At 49.2% G+C, this 15684-nt stretch overlaps 1 protein-coding gene across 2 annotated transcripts in view; it reads right to left on the minus strand.

Moving 5' to 3' along the window:
• The window catches only part of ACSS2 (acyl-CoA synthetase short chain family member 2), a 31110-nt gene extending 16934 nt beyond the window's left edge, over positions 1–14176 (minus strand). The window contains exons 1-2 of one of the 2 annotated variants that reach the window (XM_068207482.1): positions 14007–14176; positions 13599–13794 (exon numbers count right to left, since the gene is read on the minus strand). In XM_068207482.1, coding sequence (XP_068063583.1) covers positions 13599–13794; positions 14007–14130 — 320 coding nt within the window. In that variant the 5' untranslated portion in view covers positions 14131–14176. The remainder of the gene's footprint in view (positions 1–13598; positions 13795–14006) is intronic. The other variant, XM_068207484.1, reaches the window with a different exon arrangement.
• Between the last annotated feature and the right edge of the window lie 1508 nt (positions 14177–15684).

Consider the following 15684-nt stretch of genomic DNA (forward strand, 5'->3'; position numbering starts at 1 on the left):
ATAAAACTTCAAAAATAAACCTCACTCTTCTGAAAACAGCACGGCAGAACTCACCTCCGCAGTTCTAACCCCACCAAATCCAACACTCCCCAAATATATATTTTATTAAGACCTATTGGTGAAAATAGTTGGCAGCAGAGCTGCTGCAATTGCTCATATGCAATTTGTGCTCTAACAGCAAGGCTTTTTCTGAAAGGAAAATCCAATTCTCAGCTCCCCAAACATCCCAGATACATCATTAGATTAAATACATGATGAAGCACAGTGAGTCTGACATTTTTTTCATCTTCAAACCAAGTCCTACATTTAGCAACTGTAATCCAAAATTTTACAGTATCATCTGGCTCATGGCAGGAATGCATTTGAGACTTTTAGCACTTGAGAAGCCTGTGTTTTACATATTGCATGTTGTGTGAATGCTCAGCTGGAGAAAGACAAGTCTGGCCATATGGAATACACAAGGAAGAAATTCTTCCCTGTGAGGGTGCTGAGGCCCTGGCACAGGGTGCCCAGAGAAGCTGGGGCTGCCCATCCCTGGGAGTGTCCAAGGCCAGGGTGGACAGGGCTTGGAGCACCCTGGGCTAGTGGAAGGTGTCCCTGCCATGGCAGGGAGTAGAACAAGGTGACCTCTAAGGTCTCTTCCAACCCAACCCAGTCTGATTCTAAGATCTTCACTGAACCACCGGCTGACTCAGTAAATGCAAATTCTTCAACTAAACACACAGATGCACAAATGGAGGCCCTCTGAGACAGGTCTTCTCCTAGAAATTGTGATTTGTTGAAGGGGTCAGGTTTCCTGCAAAGAGGAGAGTTTTGTATCTGCCTGCAGCCAGACACCCCTGGCATCAGGGACCACCATCACTGCAGTGTGCAGGATGGCAATGCCCAGCCCTGCTCAAAACAGATCCCTGTCAACATACGAAAGACAGCCTAGCTCTGCAGAGCTCCTACCCTCCTGCTCCCTTCTGCCAAAGGAGCTCCCCACTTCACAGCAGACGCTGTGACGCACACAAAGCCCCATGGCACAGACCCTGCCAGTGTCTGAGCAGGGAACAACTGCATGAAGAAGTCACACGGACAGGGGAGGAAGAATACACCAGGTGGGAAAGCTGAACACTTGTCACCTCTGTGGCACTGCCACACTTACAGGGGGCTCACAGACTGCCTGCTCAGCTGGTAGTTTGACCTTGGAGGTGCAGAGCCACAGAGCTGTTTCACCTGATGCCCTGGTAGTAAATCAAGGTTAAGCTTCCCTGTTAGAGCCACCACGCAGGTGAGCAAGTGATTCACTGCTGTACATACACAGTGTCGTAGGGAAGGGGGTTTGTAGGAGCAGGCAAGCATTGCTGCAGTGCCCCATTAGCTCAAGCACTGACCCCGTGGAGCAGTCAGGGGTGCAGAGCAGCAGCGTGGGAGAGGGATGCTGTTCCTAGATGCTCTCCTGGATATTTGCACCAAAGCAAGTTAAGAAATTACTGTGCTCTGCCAAGGACCACAGCTGACTACAGGACTTTCCAAAGCATGGTCTGCTTCACCCACCCATCACCTAACCAAGTGAGCTGAGCCCATCTCAGCTGTAGGGTGACAAACACACAGGAACTCAATGGCCATGGGGACACACACTTCCCAGAGCAAACAAACCCAAATAGACCAAACAAAGCTGACCTGCAAATGAATCACCAACACTGTTTGGTTCTTCTCTATCATCACATTTCTAAAGAAAAGTTATTTGCATTAATTGTTTGAGTAACAGATGACTATGTCTCCCTAGGCAAAGCTGTCCTGGCATTGGCACAGAGCAGCAGGAAGCACGGGTTGCATCAGTGGCAATTACAGTTTTCAAAGGAATTGAAGATGATTGTGGTTTACAAGGGCTACAACACCAAGAAGAAGGTGATGTACAGGAGAAAAGGAGGAAATGAAGCCAAGCAAGTGAAGTGTTAAAAGTTTTCAAGATCTGCCAGACCATCTGCAGATCTGTACAGTCAGAAACCGAGAATCACAGACCAAACCAAGCTAAGGACAAAGCCAAAGCCTCTCTGATCCCTAGAAATGCTCCCACTGAGGACCAAAGGGGCTGCAGATAATTTAAGTTTCTCCTCTAAGCTCCTGTGAACACATCACTCACTCCCCCTTTTTGAAAAAAAAAGGCTTTAAACTGAAAGAGAATAGGTTTAGATTCGATATTGGGAAGAAATTCTTCCCTGTGAGGGTGCTGAGGCCCTGGCACAGGGTGCCCAGAGAAGCTGGGGCTGCCCATTCCTGGGAGTGTCCAAGGCTGGGCTGGAAAGGGCTTGGAGCACCCTGGGCTAGTGGAAGGTGTCTCTGCCCATGGCAGGGGAGTGGAACAAGATGAGCTTTAAGGTCTCTTCCAAGCCAAACCATTCTGTGATTGAGTAAAAGCAGTAACCCAAAGTTACCAAGCACAGGTGGGGGGCACCTGAAAGGTAAATTTTCAGAGCACAGCAAACCATCTCAAAGCTACCAGGTCTCATTTTCTGACTGGCAGAGATGTGATGGCAGCCCACAGAGCAATTTTTCTTAATACAGGACAAAGGTTCTGCATTTTACCAACTGGAAAGCACCCTAAAGAAAACACTGATTCCCAGTTTGGAAAAGGGAAAGAAGCCTTTATCAGATGATGCCATGTCACAGGAACAATTTGCACAGTGGGGAACCACAGAAAGACTCAATGATCTCAAAGATCTTTTCCAATGTAGTTAATTGTGTGATTTTGTGACTCCAGTAGAGCTGAGATGGGGAATGTGGGAATGTCGACCCTAGAACATCTCTGTTGCCATCTAAACTAAAACATGCTCAGAGCCCAAAATCCCTTCTAAACATGGAACCAAATGCAGCATGAGAGATCTCCAGCTCCTGCTTCACCAGCAGACTGTCCCCAGAGCAGGGTACAAGGTAAAGGAAGGAATTTTCCTGCTGTGGTGACAGCTCTTCACGTGCAAGGTCACCAGAGGTGGCCAGGAGGGCTCTTGGGCTTCCTGATCTGTTCCACATCCAGAATTAGAGCAGCCAAAATGCCAGGCAGAGCTGGGCCAGCCAGGCTCCAGCCATGTGGGGAATGTGCTCACGTGTGAGCCGCATGGGCAGCGAGAGCCCCCGGCGTGCTCGGCCACCGTGGTGTCACCTGCTCACACACCTCCTGCCACGACCTAGCCTCGGCTGTTCTTAGGACAGCCCCAAAAACTGCTGCCTGAAAAGGGTCTGCCTGGACATATCTTGGTTTCTCAGGAACAACAGCAGCCAAAACTGAAGAAAAAATAGGATTTCTCCCTACGCTGCAGCCTTGCTTATGCCATTTGAGAGAGGAATGGCACTCGAGTAAAGACAGCCTTTTAAATCTGTTTTTGAGAAAATAGACTACATTGAAACATGAAGTTTGGGGAGAGCAGCTGTGCAAGATAATCAGAAAAAGACACCCTTTCATCAGAAAAAAATTCTGGTATTTGCATGGATTGTTCAATATGGAAATGCTCTTAACTGCACAAACAGATGGGTCTGCAGCAGGTCTGCAAAAAACCTCCACGAGAACATTTCATAATAATGGGGCAGACTGCCCAGCCCATGCTTAATGTCACCATCTCCCATTGCAGTAATGTAGAATTCCCAAAGGAGTTCTGGGAAGCCTGAGGTTTCTTGACCAGCAGGTTTACCAGAAAGCTCAACCCCACCATCACCATGCTTAAATCCTCTTGCATCACAACACGGATCATGAAAGAAGAAGTTGCATAATGAGAGAGCTCAGCTTGGGAGGGGCTGGTGAAAAGGTTTTCCCAGTGTGTTCAGAAATATTTGGCAGCACTGAGAGAACATTGTTGAGAAAACCTGGGAACAGAAAGCCCAGGGAAAAGAAAAGTCTTACCATCACTTCCTAAATCCACACAATTGACTCTGACAACTGCATTAAAACCAACCATCCATTTTCCCCTCCAGTGTCCTCCATACACTTAGGTAGGGCCTAACAGAGCTCTGCTCTCAAATCCATCTCTGAGCCAAACCATCCCAACTTAAAGTTGATAGTGTATCCAGTATGAACGGGCTCCTATTGCTGTTAAGAAACCCAAATCAGCTGTGTCAAAGCAGGAGCCCTGTGCTCTGCAGGGAACAATGTTCTGTGCTCAGCCCCAGGCCCATCCCCTCCAGCCCAACTGACTCCAAAACAGGCACAATCTATTTCACAGAACAGCCAAAATGGAGCTTATTTCTACAGGGATACTGGGTCAGCATTTGCTATTTGATCAAGGAATCAATCCTCTACTCTACTCTACCTTTAAAAACAGTTATATGGACACAGCGCCTACAAAGCAAACACCCAACACCCTGCACAGTTGTTACTGTCCCATAGGAAAACCACATCCATCTTTCTGTCCCTCTTTCTCATTAAATACATTCCCAGCTGCTCTTTGTATCTGCAGCCTTTCAGAAGCTGAACAAATACCAGATGCATCTAAAGAAATAATATTTATCTTGTGCAGCCCAACCATTGTCCACTCTGCCGTACCCTGAGCGATCCTACACCACAGAGCCCAGCTGGAGGTGGACACTGCTCCAAAACCACTCCTTATTTATCAACCTGCCAAAATTCCCTCCAGTTATCCCCCTCACTCCAGGCTATGCCCCAAAATCTACTTTAGGCAGTGGGATGCTCAGACATCTCTAAAGGAATCATCACCTCCCGGTGCCGCTGGTTCATCAGCTGACATGGGCAAGTGAACTCAGTGCCATGGGATTTGTACACTCTGTGCTCACACCTGAGAGCCAGAACACTCCAGGGGAACAGTTTTGGGGAAGACAGGATCGACAGCAGCCAGGAAATCCCTCTTCAAGGGAAATGTACTCTCACCCTGACTCATTTGACAAGATAAGTCATTTTGCAAGTCATACAGACCACATGTAAATACCCTGGTGAAGTGTCAGCAGCCACTCTGTGCTGATAGGCTCAGCAAGGAGAATTTGCTCTCTGTGGCTTCATGATTTTCGTACTTGCTTGATACTGAGTAACAACCAAGTCAAGAGGAAAAGCTTTAACTCTAACTCTTACTTTCTGGAGTACTTTAAAACACAAGAGAACAACCAGTGGAGAAAAACAACCGCTTTTTTGCCTATTTTATTTAGGGGAGAGTTTTTTTAAAGCAAATTTTAATTACTTTTTAAGAAACAAAATAATCATATAGCGTTGCAACAGAGGTCATGTGCAAGACTCACCCAGAATGTCATGGAGTTTGGCTGCCCTCAGCCAGTACTTGTAACCCCATCAGCCAAACCCACTGAAATGCTGCAGAAGAATGTGCGAGTTTGACATGAGAGGAAACATTTTAGATGTTTACCATCAGTTGGGTTTTCAAAGGAGCATGGACTATTTTTACCAGTCCAGTGGGAGTAGGGCTTATATTCAGTACAAAACAGCTGATTGCTTGTTTAAACAATGTACAGTTGGGCTGTTGAACAGACCCTGGATGAAGCTTCTGTAAGTAAAATAATGAACAAGCTGCCTGCCGCTGGGAAATGCCCCATTTTGGGAAATAGATGCATCTCTGGCGGGAACATTCTGCCAAATTTTGAAGAGCTTTTAGAAACACAGAAAGCCAGGCAAGGCAATTTCAATGGAGGCTCAAACAATATCCATGAAGGGCATGGTAGGAAATTAAGTTTTTAATCAGATTTTTGGTGGACATTTCAATTTCATGCATCATAAACCTCCAGAGGTGGAGGCCAGGTGTCACCTGCTGGAATGTCGTTTAGGGAACATCTCTTAGAAGATGGTCAGTGGCAACAGGAATGGAAAACGTGCCTCACTATTACTGAATTAATCATAAAATGAATGGTCTGGGTTGGAAGAGACCTTAAAGACAATCTGGTTCCATGGGCATAGACACCTTCCACTAGACCAGCTTGCTACAAGCTCTGTCCAGCCTGGCCTTGACCGCTCCCAGGAATGGGACAGCCACAGTTTCTCTGGGCACTATCAGGTAGCCAGGTGTGACAATGCAAACAGGAAGGCCCTCAACTTCCTTGAGGGATTCCCCTGAAGAAGGGAGGTGACATCTATGAAAATGTATTAATGGCAAACTGCCAGGGCTCACAATTTCCTACCGCACCTCATTTCGACATTTCCAAGTGATGTGCAGAAATGCAAACAGAGAACTGAAACCCTGCTCCAAAAGGGGGGAGGGAGGTGAGAGCTCTTGTGAAACCACTGGCCATCCACACTTCAGCCCAGGAGCTCTGGGCACAGAGAGTCCTCCAGGAGCTCCGGGCACAGAGAGTCCCCCAGGAGCTCCGGGCACAGAGAGTCCCCCAGGAGCTCCGGGCACAGAGAGTCCCCCAGGCACAGCAAGTGCAGCAACCCACCAGAAAAATGCCACACTTTGAGTGAGCACCCACTCACACCTCTTTTGGCAAAGCCTGAGCATTTTATCCCCTACTTGGAGCAAGTCTCACCCACGTGTAGCTGGAGTCCTTGTCCACTGCTGCTCCATTCACACCAGGGTGCCAAGGAAGAACACACAAGCCATTCACACAGCTAAAATAATCAGGTTTTCTAGTCCAATGAGCAAACTGAAGGCTCTGATCTTCCATGTCCTGGATCCATACAGAAGTTCACCATCCTCTCTGTCCACAAACTCCATTTATCCACCGCAAGTTTAAAATCTCCAGCCAATATTTGCAATATGCCATCACTGCACAACCACGGGGCCCCTCCCTAAAGCAACCAAGTATTTTTAAAACATATCCACTTGCCTGTAATAGCTGCCAGCAGAACAAGACAAAAGTTTCACAGACATGAGAAAATCCAGTGCCATGGTCTGCACACACCCACCCCTCATACTGCCCCAGGTAGCTATTGTAACAACCACACCCCCAGAACCATGCAGAAAGGCAGCATTGCACAGGGTATAAACCAACATTTTCAGGTAGGGCTCTAGATTCAGCATGAGTTATTAAATCCCTCGTGCTCAAACTAGAGAGCAGTCAGAGCAACGAGGAAGATGAGGAAAATTACTAAATAAGAACACAAAAGCTGTCACTGGTGTCATTTACACAGCAGCATTGCACTTGTGCTCACAGCAGCTCAGCCAAGAGCCTCTCAGACTAAACTAAAGTACCATGTTGGGTCAGAACCACGGCTGATGTTTGGCCTCCAGGAGCAACAGCAGCAGGAGATGCTGCTTCTCGAGCATGTGAGCCTGGCCACCATCAGAAATTCTGTTTCAACACTGTCCTTGGTAGTCCTGCTGCTGGCCCTGCTTTCCACCGAAAGTGAGGAAGTAAAGGGCAAGGCTAAACCAGCTCCATAAAAACACTGTTCTTCCAGGCACACTTGAATTACTTTCTTGAACAACCTTTTGTGAGAAACCTCCCGAAGGTGGTCTGAAAAGAGCCATCTCTGTGTGCTCAGTGCCACCGGCCTCGTGCTCCGGCAGTCTGCCAGCAGCTCCACCACCTCTCCCAGTGACCCTGTTCCACTGCACCCCTAGGGATACAAGTCAGGTTTACTGGTTCCCAGGACCCTCTCCATTGCCCTCTCTGGGCAAAGGAGGACTGGCAGCATCCCAGCCCTTGGCGCTGCAGCCTTTTGTAAATACCACCAGTATACCCTGGCCAGCAGCTCTGCAATTCCACATTCACGCTTCTGCCCCTATCTGGGGCACATGCCATCTAATCCTGGGTACTTATGGACATCCCACTTGTTTATCTGGTCCAATACTTCCTGGATAATCCCTTGTATTTATATGGATGGATGCTGTATCCCTGCCAGTAGCAGCTACCAAAGGTTTCTGAGCAAAAGGCTGGAAACAAACAGATCCAACAAAACTCAAATGAAAGTTGCTCCCCTGATTCAAGGCACCTGAGCTGCTCTCCCAGGCATGAGAGGTTAAACAACCTCTGTCTTCACTGCTCTGCCACGGAACAACTACCCAAGTGCTACCTGAGTGCCTTCTCTCTTAACAGATTTGACTTAACAGAGAAGAAAAATCCCACTCTGTCTCCAGGAGCAGGATTATGTTATTTGAGCTCAGTATAAACTACTTCCAGAGAAAATCTTCAATAATGTGGAATGCCCTCCCATGGAGGCACACGTCCAGGGATGCTTCTGAATGGGCAAAACCACAGGAGACCACAGGCACTGGGTAATCAAGTGGTCACCAACCTTTAATAGCTGTCCCTTTCCTTCCTTGCACTGCAGAACAGCACGAGGCTGAGAGCACTTGCCAGCTCCCTGCTCCTGCCCTGCCTGACATCCTGGGTGGAAGAGGCTCTGCAGAGCAGGAATGGGGCTTGAGATCTACAAAGCATCAAACTAATCACCCTGCAAACCAGCAAGTGTACCTGACAGGGATGAGTCAAGTTCTGCTTTCAAGTCAGTCCTTGGAATGGAAAAACAACTTCCAGTGACTCTGAGCATGCCAAGTGCCTGAGCACCACAGTGCTCAATCTGCTGACTCACAGCATCCAGGAAAGCACACCCCACACATGCCTGAAGGAGGCAGTTTACTGTTCTCAGATATTTATTTCATCCCTTTGGCACAACCGCTCACCTGGGAACTGCCTTGGAGAATTCACTGGTAATGAACAGAACAGAGGATGCAGCACATGAGTACAACAGAAACACTTGGGACACAAGAACTCAAGATATGACAGGAGAAAATGGGTCTCAGCACACACACAGAGCTCCTGGTAACAAGTTTTAGACCATGATCCCTGTGTTTCCCCGCCCCTCAGGCCAAACTGACAACCCCAAACCCTTAAGCAGGCATCATCATGCTACCCTGGAGCAGCATCATCTTTGTATCTCATCTGCAACCTACAGCAGGGAATTCAGAGCAGTTACATGAAATCAATTAATTTTAAACCCATCACGACCCTGCTCCAAACAGCCCACAGCCAAAGTTAGAGAGCCCATCTACCTATGGAGAAAAATCAGGGAGTTACACCTGGGGAGAAGCTATGAGCCCCTCCTGTCCCAGCCTGTACTTAATATATGAGTGCCCAAACACAGTGGCTGCTTGCCCTACCACACAGCACTAACCACACTGCTTGGTGACTGCCCAGAACTGTGAGAGGAAAAATTTGAAAGAAACCAGGAAAGCACATGACTTGGACATGCCTGAGGTACTACACTACTCCCCATACTCTCTGTTTCTATTGATGCTCCTACCACCCCCACTCCTGCACTACCTACGCAGCTCAGTCATCCCCACCATGCAGGGATATTCCCTTTTGGAGGGATGAGAAATGCTGTCTGCAAGTCCCAGCTTTGTCACCCTCTCCCACACTGGCAGATTTCAAAGCCCACCAGAATAGAGCTACACTTTCTGTGATGGAACCTACAACTATCATTGCCCTTGAAGAAGGTACAAGATTTATCGCTTCATAAAATACTAATACATTCAATGTAATTTATTACCTATTTTGGGTGCACATAATGTGCCTGATTTTCAGAAGCAAAGCACTGTACTGTTCAGCAGTGCTTCCAAAATAACTAATATCTGCCAAAACCAGCAATCTATCCCTCTGCATACACAACAGGGAGATGACACAGATTGCTGGAGAGGCACCTCAGAAAGGTCTGAGAGGGGCCACCCCTTTCCCATGGAGAATCCCCATCAGGAAAGGAGCTGTGCTGAGCCTGAGTAGTGCTGTGGGCATGAACCAAGCCATACACACACCTGCAAATGTGGATCAGTAAAAGGAACCTTCCCAGGGGTGAATTTTGATCTTTAAACAAACTGTGATTTAGGAATGTGCTCTCATCACCAGAAGAGCACTGAAAAAGGCTGCATCACTGGAAGGGTAACAAGTCATCCAGGAGGTTACCAAAGAATTGATTGGTCAGTTTGACACAGGATGACCCAATATCCTGAATCCAGTGGGAGCAGCAGAGACAACTGCATCACGTAAAAGCTGGCTCCAATTGAGCCCTTGGAAAGGCTGGATGTTCACAGCCAGCATCTTCTGCCACAGCATCTCTGCATATGACAGATGTGTGAGGCTGGTTTGTATCTTTTATTTATTTTTTAAAACATGCTCTCATAGTTGTTTGCTTTTTTCTTATATAAAGTTTTATTGGAAGAAACCTCAAGGCTACAGAGCCCTAAATCCATTATTACATCTTAAAGTCAAATCATATAAAGAAACCTGAACCAAACAAACCCCACCTCCTAATTTCATATTTGCATGTCCTGTTTGTTGTAGGCCCAGAAGAGGAACCATAGGCACTTATTACTTTGTTAAACAAAGTTCCAATTAGCTCTGGCAGCCTTTACCATCTTTATTGCTCCTTTCTAGATGTGTAATGTCATATACCAATATAAAAAAAAAGCAGAAGATGAATACATTCTCCCAGAGATGGCAGAAGCCAGGAGCACTGACCAAGCCCCATCTCCTTGGCTAGAGGGACTCTAAAAACAAAGCTCTACCTCCTGCCCCTGTCCCTGGTCCCACCAGGCACTACCAGCACTGTAGCTGGGGTAACTGGTTTGAGAAACAGAGGCACAGGTTACACATAGAACAGGCCTCATACAAATACTTTCACACCCCAGGGTCTAATTAGAGAGTTTTGCAATAGGTGGTGGTTTTTTTTTAATTCCCTTATGGTTATATTTTTACCTCCACAGGCTGCCCAGGCTGAAGTTTATATGAGATTATTAACAGACACTTCAGCACAGAACTAAGGGCTCTCCAAGTGACTTAGGCACGTCTACAGCATGGTGAAGGAATACTGCGCACCTGCCCTAATTAACCACCCCTCACAAAGTCCTCAGCACTGCTGCAAATCCCCTTAATGTCCCAGTACTGGTCCAGTCCATTTCCCCTGCAAGGCCCACGAGAATCACCACAGGTTCCCACCTGCACAGCAGCCATTGCTACTGACCTCAGCCTTTACACACCATTATGAAAGAGATTTGACTATTGAGGGCAGCACTTCATCAGAAGCATTTCCTGGAGTTCCTGTTCCTTTGTTAGACCACATCAGCAATACTAAGCAGAGAAATAGGAATCAGAAGCAGAGAAACCAGAAATATTTGTAATGTTCACAAGCAGCCCGAGATATCCTAGTGAAGCAGGCAACAGGGAAAAATCCATGCTTCCCACCAACTCAGGATGGCCATTTGGAACTACACAGTCCTAATAGCACCGTGAGGACAGCACCACGACAGCAAACATCACCTATGTACAAGTTCTGCAGCATTAGGCAATCCCATGTACTGCTCTTTGTGCTGAAAATGCAATTCCATGTGGCTTGGGATTAGACCCTCTGAGTGGAGCCAATTTGGGCAGTCCTGGACTGCTGGTGGTGCAGGAACCTTTAGTGCAGCTTGGCCCTAACAAACCCAGAAGAGCTGCTCGCTCCTTCCCATCCAAGCAAGACTGGAGACAGCCACAGCCAGCAGTTCTGAGTTTTGTAAGGACATGTCGTGTCTCAGGGATGCTCAGCAATGTCTCCAAACATTATTCAACTTTTCCCTAATCTCCTCCTCTCTGAAAGCAAAGACCACGGTCCTGTATCTTTTCAGAGCTCTCAGAGAAGGGCAGTCAACCAAACCTTGGTATAAGTTCAGCACCTTTCCCATCTAGCAGGCTACAGACTTTCTTAGATGCAATTTGGTGGCTGAGGTGTTTAAAAATAAAAAAAAAACCTCTTCACCTTTCAGAGGCTTTAATTTATTTTTTGACCTTTCATACAGTAAGATAAGTCTCAAGTGTTTTAGGGAGCCAGGCTCGTTCCAGAGTGTTACGACACAAAATGTGAGAGGACAAGATGAGAGCAATTAGTTATTGTTTTGTTTTGAAGAAAACCACGTGCCCAGAGAGGAGTAATTTTATGAGTTACAACCCTCAGCCCCGCTTTCCCAAATCCTTAGTGCCACAGGCTTGTCACAGTGTGCTTCTTCCATCGCTCCCACCAGCATTCCTAGCTGCCAGCTCCACACTACAGTGCCTGGTCACCTGTGACAGAGCCACACTAGGAGAGTTTGTCCCAAAACAGTCGGGGGAAATGCTCTGCTTAGGAGGAAGAGAGACTTTATTTTTTAGCACTGTGAACACCACAACTGACAGCCACCCACCATTTCCATATCCACCCCAAGCTTTCCTCAGCATCACAAATACCCCCACAAAGGCTCCCAGAATAACCAACAAGAAAAATGTTCACCAAGCCCAAATTAAAACTGTGGGCAGCTGCCTCACTGTCACACAAAGATTTATGTGCATGAAGAAACCAGTCCCTCAACAAAGCCCAGCACAGGGCCAGCACTGGCTGCCAAATGGCTTTGTTTGCTTTACACCTTTACCTACAGGAGTTTACAAAGGAGTTCTCATTCAGAAGCTGCAGTCATTTTATATCAGAGTCAGCTATAGAATCTATTTAACTAGCAGGGAAGCAAACACTTTCCAGCATTTCACCTGTGCCTTATCAATACGATTATCTACCAGGCAGTGTGTGCAATTCTTTCACTGAAGCAAAAGGGCTATGGATAGAAACTGCAGAAACTCTATGAAGCCAATTTTACAGCCACAGCCAGAGCCACATTGGTATAACCATGTTCCTTTCAGCAGCGGGGTGGCTCCCCAGTCAATTTTACACCAGGTGACTCAGGGAGACCTTCAGCTGCACAATAAATCACTTAGAGTATCTGATATTTTTATTGCAATGACAGTAAGATTTCTCATCTGTTCTGCTCTGCTCAAGGGACTCACCATATCCCAAGAGTTATAGCATGCCTACCGTGGGGTACATTTAATTGTGCTTCTGCTCTGTCACATACAGTCATAGCCAGGTTACGTGAACACAAGCTCAAGGGAAACAGCAAAATGCACAGGAGAGCCAGGCACAGCTCTGTCTGAGGACACAGCTGCGCTGCCAGCTGAGCTAGTTCAGCAGGAGCACATTACTTCTGGAGCTTGGACATCACGGGTGAAACCTACTTTGCAATAATATGAAAATTAATGGATTTTAACACTAGTAACTACTCTGGTAAAAAAACGGAAACATACTTCAGATAAGGCTGGAAGTAACTTTTCTTCCCAAAGGTAGAGAGGCCAGTCTGTCTGAAAGCACCTCACATTCAAGTTCAAGGAATCCACATAAAAACTCAGGAGAACCTTTCTGCTACAGGAGTGGAAACTCGCCAGACCCACAAAACATAAACATGGGAGATAATGGGGTTTATTAGCCTTTAGCTGTCAGATGTTGGCTGTTCTCATCCCGTGCCTCTATCCACATCTACCTCCTTCAGCAGTCAGCTGTGGCACCTGCCTCACTCCTGTCTGAGGGCTCGGAGCTCTCAGCAGGTACAAGTGCAGAGGCAGAGCTGGGAGTCAGGCGCTCCCCACTGCTACGCCGGGCACTTCAGTGCATCCCGGGAAGGGCAGAGAAGCTTCCCGGGAAGGGCAGAGAAGCTTCCTGGCACAGCTCTTCCCAAGGACACTGCAAGCAAACACGTGCTGAACCCATCTAAGGATTAGCCCCTCTCAGCTTTTATGTTTTCATTCACCTCAGTAGAAACTGACACTGTTTGCACACTTTAGGGTGCTATTTACACATCCTCTCCACCACAATAAAAACAGAAACTTACCAGTAAAACGCAACTTTGTCCCCAAGCTTCTTCTCATTGACATTTCTGTCCAGGAGGTTGTAGCAGATGTTGGTGGTCGCTCCTTTCATCCACTCGATGAAGATCTTCCCCTTGGTCACATCGAAGTTGTACTTCAGGAAGGGTCCCGTGGGCTGACGCTTCCAGTAGAACTCTTTAGCGATGTCCCCCCAAAATTCTGCAAAGGCAACGGGCACCGGAGCCCGTGAGCGGGAAGCGGGGACGAGGGACACGGGGACGAGGCAGGTAACATCCGTGGGGACACTAGGGGCACCCCCGAGCACCCCACACGCGGGGGTTCGCCGAGGGCTCCCCGCGCTCCCCCCAGCCCCGCGGGCAGCCCCCGGAGGGCCCGGGGAGCCGCCGCCCCGCCGCGCCGGCCCCGCTCACCGTGCGGCTCCTCCACGGAGCGCTGGTACAGGCGCTGGTAGTGGGGCAGCGAGGGGACGTGGGCCGCGGGCAGCAGCTCGGGCCGCGGCCGGTAGAGCCGGGCCTGCTCCCCCGGCAGCACCATGGCGAGGCACCGGGGCTGTGGCGGGCGGGGGCCCAGCCCCGCTCCGCCGCCGCGCCGAGCCGGGGGCGGGCACGGCGGGCACGGCCCGCCCTCACGGCGGAGCGGGGCGGCGGCCATGTTCCGGAGCCGGGGCGGGTGTCCCCGTGTGTCTGGTGTCCCCGTGTCAGTGGTGGCACCCTGCTAGCGGTGTCCCTGTGTCAGCGGTGTCCTCTCGTTTGCCTTGTCCTTTCTGTCAGCGGTGTCCCCCTGTCAGCCGTGTCCTTGTTTCAGTGCTGTCCCGTGTCAGCGGTGTCCCCCTGTCAGCCGTGTCCTTGTTTCAGTGCTGTCCCGTGTCAGCGGTGTCCCCCTGTCAGCCGTGTCCCCTGTGTTAGTGGTGTCCGCCGTGTCAGTGGTGGCACCCTATCAGCCAAGTCACCCTGCAGCTATGTACCCTACCCACCGTGTCCCCCCTTGTCAGCAGTGTGTCCCTCACCGGTGGTGTTCCACTGTCAGCCATGGCCCTTCTGTCAGTGGTGTCCCCCTGCCGGCCACGTCCCCACGACCAGCGGTGACCCCTGACAGCCATGTCCCGGTGTCAGTGGTGTCCCCTGTCAGTGGTGTCCCCATGCCGGCCACGTCCCCACGACCAGCGGTGACCCCTGACAGCCATGTCCCGGTGTCAGTGGTGTCCCCATGCTGGCCACGTCCCCACGACCAGCGGTGACCCCTGACAGCCATGTCCCGGTGTCAGTGGTGTCCCCTGTCAGTGGCACCCCCCTGTCCTGCACCATCAGCCCTGTCCCTCCATGCCAGCAATGTCCCCCTTTAACAGCCCTGCCCTGTCAGCCACCTCTCCCTCGCCAGCAGTCGTGTCCCCTCTGTGCCAGTCCCTGCCACTTTGCCAGGCAGAGGGATCAGCCCAGGGCACCGTCCTTCACCAGCCCCAGCGCAGGCCAGCGTTGGGTATGGCCACGCTCCGTGCCTTGTCCCCCTGCGGAAAACAACTTTCGTGTGGATCCATGGCCCTCCACTTCTCCTCCACCGAGCTGTGTGCACACAGTGAGCTGTAGCAGTTCACTGAGCACCTTCCTCCTGCACAACCTTTGTACAGATCTCCTGGGGAAGTGAGAAATTAAGCTTTTTTTTTTCACTTTTATTCAGCAAGAACGCAGTCAAATGCTGGAACGGGAGCCCAAAGTGGGAGCAGGGTCACAGCCTTTAGACACAGACAAAATTCAACAAGATAAGCCCCTGAGCAGCCATGCCCCATTGGAGCAGGAGGCTGGAGCTGGGGTCTCCCAAGGACCAACGTGATTCCAAAAGTCTGGTCTCAGAGCAGGAGTTGCCTGTGGTTGTACCTCCTGCAGTAGACCCCTTGTTATCCCAATCCTTAACATTCCATGCACTGAGCCCAACTACCCCAACAGCATTGCCTGCCCTAGGACATTGCCTTCCAAGAAGATATTTCTTAGGCAGGCTGACAAAACCTCAAATTCCTTTACACCACTGGGGAACTCACCCCTTGGAGGAAAGCACTGCTGTGCCCAAGCAGCCACCTGCCCTGGGAATTTTGTG

This window comes from Anomalospiza imberbis, chromosome 17 (genome assembly GCF_031753505.1).
Source record: "Anomalospiza imberbis isolate Cuckoo-Finch-1a 21T00152 chromosome 17, ASM3175350v1, whole genome shotgun sequence".
Lineage (NCBI taxonomy): Eukaryota > Metazoa > Chordata > Aves > Passeriformes > Viduidae > Anomalospiza > Anomalospiza imberbis.